This window comes from Mastomys coucha, unplaced genomic scaffold, assembly GCF_008632895.1.
Source record: "Mastomys coucha isolate ucsf_1 unplaced genomic scaffold, UCSF_Mcou_1 pScaffold21, whole genome shotgun sequence".
NCBI classification, from domain to species: domain Eukaryota; kingdom Metazoa; phylum Chordata; class Mammalia; order Rodentia; family Muridae; genus Mastomys; species Mastomys coucha.
The window spans coordinates 141640549-141647141 of record NW_022196904.1 but is presented as its reverse complement, the minus strand read 5'-3'; the positions used below and the strand labels follow the sequence as shown (position 1 = coordinate 141647141).

Here is a 6593-nt window from a genome sequence, read left to right as displayed (position 1 = left end):
AGATACATGAATCTGAGTCCTAGCCCATCTAAGTTCTAGTGCTAGTACTGCATGTGAGTCCAAGTCCTACTTCCCCCAGTCCTAGTGCTAGACTGAAGTCACGTAGGCAAGAGACCCCCACACCAAGGTCAGCAGGGTCTGGTAGCTAGGTATGAAGCAGGAGGAAGAGGGGTGGAGCCCTCCCTGTTGAGGTATTCTTATGCTAATTTTCTGGTTCTTGCTGGAGGCAGGCAGAGGGGAATCCCAACCTAACACTTTCAGCTAATGTCTTAGAGTGAGAGAAACCCTTCAATTACTCTCTAGTATGTAAAACATTAAACAAGTTGGAAACATTGTGTCAGCCAGGAGACAATGCCCAATCTTAACCATTTACGAATCATTTCTTGGGGTACCTTTATGCCTAATTATGAGGCCGTGTTGACGATGAGAAAGACTGATCTGGAACACGTCTGAGTTAGGGGATACCAGCGACTAGTCTGGAATCCAGGAGGCACAGATCTCCTTTTGAAGTCTTATTGCCTCTTATCCTTTATCAGGATTTTATCCCCGATATTTTGGATGTGACTGGAGTAGACGAGTGTGCGTAACACATTCCCAGGCTGAGTATGTGGTTCTGGGGACCTGAACTCAAGTCCTCATGCTTGCACAGCAAGCACTTTACAGACTGAGTCAGCACCCAGTCCTTTTCATTATATCTGAAGAGTTTATAACTTTCTTAGGTTTGGAGTCGGAAGCTGTCTTTTGCTACTTTAAGGCTTCTTCCTCTACTACTACTACTACTACTACTACTACTACTACTACTACTACTACTACTACTTTTTCTTCTTCTTCATCATCATCATCATCATCATCCTTTTTCCTCCCCTCTTCTTCCACCCTTTCAACCACCTGACACTAGATAGGAGGGAAAAAAAGAATAAAAAACAATAGATAGGGGAGACATTGTTAGACTGCTTGCTGTTGATTAAGGATGTCAAGTTCCTTGGGGCAAGTATGATCTTTGCCATCAGAATATCTGTTATTTCTTCTCCTTCTTCTTCTTCCTCCTCCTCCTCCTTCTTCTTTTCCTTTTCCTCTTCCTCTCCCTTCTCCCCTCACCCCTTCTTCACCCCTTTCCCCCTCCCTCTTCTTCTCCCTCCGCCCCTTCCTCCCTCTTCTCCCTCTTTGTTTCTTCTTTGTGCTTGACTACTTAACAAACCATGACCAATCAACCAACCAACCAACCAACCACACTTCTTGGGGCCCTGGCATTTATATATTCTCTGAAGAGCCCCCAGAATTCCACAGCTCATATAGTCACAGAAACTATCTGCAGCTGGCAGAATCACAACCCTAGTAGAGTATGAGGTGAATAATAGTCACCTGCTGTGGACAATCTGAAACAGCCCCATATCTCACACCTGGGATTAAAAGGAAAACATGTTCCCATAATATTTCTCGTGTCTTTCAAAGAAACCAAAATTATCACTACATTTCCCCTTTGTTTTAAGCCATTAATTGTGCTAAGTGTTGTGAGAAATTAAAAACAGAAGACTTTTTTTGTGTGTGTTTTTTGAGACAGGGTTTCTCTGTATAGCCCTGGCTGTCCCGGAACGCATTCTGAAGACCAGGCTGGCCTCAAACTCAGAAATCTGCCTGCCTCTGCCTCCCAAGTGCTGGATTTAAAGGCGTGTGCCACCACCGCCTGGCAACAGAAGACAATTTCAATGAATTAAATGTTTTCAGATGAGTGGCCAAAGTTTTCAGGAGACCTCTCTTGCTCACTTCTAATCTTTATAAGTTTTGATGGTATCCACAGCCTTTCATTTCCTGTGAAGACATAAGCAAACCTGTGTCCTCAATGCAAAACTTTTGCAGGCCTCCATTTGATGTTAACACATCTTTATAGGATATAGACTGCTTTAATTCTATATATTTTTTTTTATAACTTGGTAACTCTCAGCTGCGCTTGTCTGAAATGTTTTATAATGTTTGCTGTAGAGCCTTGAGGCAGGCCCCCAACTCTTTCCTGATGGTAAGAGATTGCCCTGGATCGCTCTCTTGGACCTGCATTCATTGCTCCAGCAGCAGCCCTTACCTCATCGCCTGCATACCCTGGAAGCCTAGGCCTCACTTCTGATTTATATTTAGAAAAACTATTGCTCTTAGAAATGACTTGTTTATTTTTCCTGTTCAAAGTACAGTTAATTTCTCACAGTTAATGCCCTGGGCATTTTGAGATCTGAAACTTTTGGTTACTTCTTGGTCATAGTTTTTGTTTTTGTTTGTTTATTTTTGCAAATGACTTAATTTCCTACAGTTGAAGTGTGGGCATTGTGATATCAGAGACCTGTAGTGATAACTTGTCCTATGATACTAGCCTGGGACACGTGAGAACTGATATCAATTATATCCCTTTTCCACTCGTCCCTGGGTGCTGCCTATGCCTTTAATGGTCTAACAACTTTTTTACACTCAGTGTTTGCATTTTCCCTATGCCAAAGTTCCTGTCAACACCTTGCTAGGTGAAGGACCGCACTCAGATGAAGAAAAGAAATCAGTGAAAGCCTTTCCAGAGCCTTGTACATTTTTGTAAATGAGATGGACCTTCCCCCAGGTGCCTCAGCTTTGTTCCAAGCTCTTTTTTTAAAAAAGATATGTTTATTTATTATATGGTTGTGAGCCACCATGTGGTTGCTGGGAATTAAACTTGGGACCTCTAAAAGAGCAGTCAGTGCTCTTAACCGCTGAGTCATCTCTCCAGCCCTTGTCCCAAGCTCTTAAAGCTGCTAAGTGACATTGTTCTATAGTAGTATCATCAAATTGGATCTCTTCTTTTTTAATCCTATTTATTTATTTATTTATTTATTATATGTACAGTATTCTGCCTGCATGTATACCCACAAGCCAGAAGAGGGCACCAGATTACATTATAGATGGTTGTGAGCCACCATCTGTTGGGAATTGAACTGAGGACCTCTGGAAGAGCATCTAGTGCTCTTAACCTCTGAGGCATCTCTCTAGTCTGGGATCTGTTCTTGTATGTCTGAGTGTGGTCCTTCACCCAACAACTGGTCTTTGACAATATTCATTCCCTATTGCTCTATTTTCCTGTTCAATATTTGTGGTTTCTTCCCTCTACCACATTAATCATTGTAATTGTGGACCAATCTAGTATACCTGTCATTAATCCCTTCCAGTCTTGGGGAATAATTCTATTTTGAGTATCCCCGTAATTTGGAATTTGTTTCACATAAGGTAAATGATTCCCATATGAAATTATGGCTTCTTTAAAATGTGTTAGATCTTTCATTTCTATAGGATGCCATCCTATCTTGTTATAACCTTGTTCCATCCCATTAGCAGACATATACTGTACTACTAGGAAAACTGATGGTGATGATCTCATAACCTAGGGTCGGCCCTCCTCTAACTCTGGTGGCACAGTTAGTTCAAGATTAACCCTTTCTTGAAACAGACTGTTTCATCTTTTCTCTGACGCTGCTGCCCTGCTCAGCCTCCTTCCCCTAGTCACCCACCCAGCTTCTTACTCTGCCCAGGGCTTTGGGAAAACCAAAAATGCATTGCCAGGCATGCCCTGGACCTGTCTTCCAGCAGTTTCTTCCCTCTTTCCTCCCTGGAGAAAGCCCCCTCTCATGCTCAGCCACTGAGCCTGAGTCTTTTTGTTCTCTCTTTTCTGCTGCTCCTCTGCCTCCCAAGAGCTTCCACCTCCACCTCCAATTTTTCCAGTTGCACAGTATTCTCCCAATTTTTTTCTTGAAACAGAATATAGGAAGAAGGAAAGGAAAAACCAGGAAATCCCTCTGGAAGCAAAGAGGGGGATAGCCCAACAAAAAGGAGCTGCAGTCTTTTTTTTTTTTTTTTTTTTTTTTTTTTTTTTGCTGGTGTACTGAAAAGAAATCATTCCTGGGGCTAGAGGGATGGCTCAGTGGGTAAGAGCATTGACTGCTCTCCCTGAGGTCCTGAGTTCAAATTCCAGCAACCACATGGTGGCTCACAACCATTCACAATGAGATCTGATGTCCTCTTCTGGGATGTCTGAAGACAGCTACAGTGTACTTACATATAATAAATAAATAAATCTTTAAAAAAAAAAAAAAGAAAGAAAGAAGTCATTCCTTTGTTCCTGCCATTTTCTCTATAGCATTTGAAATCAGATTTCCCATTCTCCCTAGCTCGTTCTTGGCACCACTCATAGCTAAACTTTTGGCTACTTTGTGAGTTCTTTTTTCTTCTACTCTTCTCTATCCCCTTTCTTCTACCCTTTAAACCCCTTAACACTAGATGGGAGAGAAAAAAGCAACGAGTGGAAAGGGGAGACATTATTGCTAGACTACTTCCTGCCAATTAGGGGCATCCAGTTCTTGGGGTAAGTTTGATCCTCGAAGTCAGAGTATCTAACTTCTTGCTGTTTCTTCTCTGCACACAGATTACTTAACAAACAACAATCAACTCTGCCTCTCAGGGTTCTACCCTTTATACTCTCTGAAAAGTCCCCAGAATTTGAAGCATCATACATTTGGAGAAATCATAGCTGCTGTAGACAATCTGAAGCAGCCCCATATCCTACATCTGGGATTAACATGAAAACTTGTTCCCATACTATTGCTGTGCTTTCTCAAAGGAACAAGCTTCTCACTAGAGGAGTTTTTAGGAGATGTAGGTTTTCTCAGGATTTGACCGGTGAGTGGCTGGAACACAACTGTGCTGTGCAGTTTTAAAGGGATGCAAAAGGAGACAATGTTTCTGCTGTGATAATTTCTAGAAAGACTGGTTAACACACATCTGGACTACTTACTCTGTTTTCTGTCTAGAGAGAAATATTGCTTAATTTAGGAGCATGTATCTGTGGTGTTGAAAGAGTTAAATTTGGGGCTGGTGAGATGGCTCAGTGGGGAAGAGCACCGACTGCTCTTCAGAAGGTCATGAGTTCAAATCCCAGCAACCACATGGTGGCTCACAACCATCCGTATGAGATCTGACGCCCTCTTCTGGTGTGTCTGAAGACAGCTACAGTGTACTTACATATAATAAATTTAAAAGAAAAAAAAAGTTAAATTTGAAACTTGTGCTGGCTAATGAGAAAATTGCAGGTTTGAGGAAAACACAGTGGACCAAGGTCAAATATGTCCAAATAAGCCTAGGCAGAAACAAACAGGCTGTTGTTAGACATCCTGAGAACTAGCAGGTCAAAAAGACATAAACTATAAAGATTAAAAAAAAAACATGCAAGGACATGTCTGGGCAGACACTGAGTAGTGGGCCATCTGGTCCTCTTAGATATGGTTTAAGGTCGGATGCTCTGTTGACTCAGATTAACACCAACCTTAAAAATTTTCCACTCTGTTCTGCACATAATATAGTTGATATTTGAACTAGCCAATCATGTATAGCCACACCAGTTCCTTTGTTTCTCCACACCTTTTTCCTATATAAACCCGTAACCCCTGAGCCTCATGGTTGATTCCTCTATTTCTTGCATGAGATTGGGGGTCGAACCGGAGCTCCGAAAATTAAACTGCCTCATGTGTTTACATCAAGATGGTCTCTCATGATTCCTTGGGTGCGTGTCCTCTCAAGACTTGAGTGGGGGTCTCCCTACGGTGGTCTTTCAGTGTTTGGATGAATATCCTCTCTAAGCCTTAGATTTATTGGTTTTCAGTTCCTTGGTTGTAAAGGGACCAAAATCAGCAGGACTAAGTAATATCTAATGCATTTAGCACCTTATGTGTTGATTAAGTAACAGTAGTCATAATCATTGTCTAATGAAGATGTTTGTGATTTGTTTGTTTCAGGTACTATCAAAGCATAGTCTGCTGTCTCCTTTGCTTAGTGTGACATCATCCAGACGTTTCTACAGAGGTGACAGCCCAACAGATTCTCAAAAAGACATGATTGAAATTCCATTGCCTCCGTGGCAGGAGAGAACTGATGAATCCATAGAAACCAAAAGAGCCCGCTTACTCTATGAGAGCAGAAAGAGGGGGATGCTGGAGAACTGCATTCTCCTTAGGTAGTAGGGAAGAAGGCTCTGGGTGTCACTTCTCATTGACAAGGCACTCTTGTCAACCTCATTTTCCTTCTCATTTTAGCCTGTTTGCTAAAGAATATCTGCACAACATGACAGAGAAGCAGCTGAACCTCTACGATCGCCTGATTAACGAGCCTAGCAATGACTGGGATATTTACTACTGGGCCACAGGTATGCTACACGATGAGCTGCATTTTGGGATACTAGGACAGCAAGCCTGTTAAGTTTAAAGTAGTATCTTAGCAAGTGTTTTCTTCCTTTTTTTTTTTTTTTTTTTTTTTTTTTTTTTTTGTTTTTTTTTTTTTTTTTTTTTTTTTTTTTTAACCTGGGACTTTCTGTATAACCCTGGCTGTACTGGGATTCTATGTAAACCAGTCTACCCCTGAAATCACAAAAATCTGCCTGCTTCTGCCTCCAGAGTATTGGGAATAAAAGCCTGTACCACCCTGTTTTCATCCTTATTCATATAATAGATACCAAACCCAAACACAGTTCAAATTTTTCCAGAATGTGCAATTGTTTCTTTTAAAATTTTTAAAATTAATTTCTTTTTTTTTTTTTT

The 6593-nt window shown here is 41.3% G+C and overlaps 1 protein-coding gene across 2 annotated transcripts in view; it reads left to right on the top strand.

Moving 5' to 3' along the window:
- The window catches only part of Sdhaf2 (succinate dehydrogenase complex assembly factor 2), a 30941-nt gene that overhangs the window by 5607 nt on the left and 18741 nt on the right, over window positions 1-6593 (top strand). For both annotated transcript variants that reach the window (XM_031389683.1, XM_031389682.1), the window contains exons 2-3: window positions 5796-6013; window positions 6093-6202. In XM_031389683.1, coding sequence (XP_031245543.1) covers window positions 5796-6013; window positions 6093-6202 — 328 coding nt within the window. The remainder of the gene's footprint in view (window positions 1-5795; window positions 6014-6092; window positions 6203-6593) is intronic.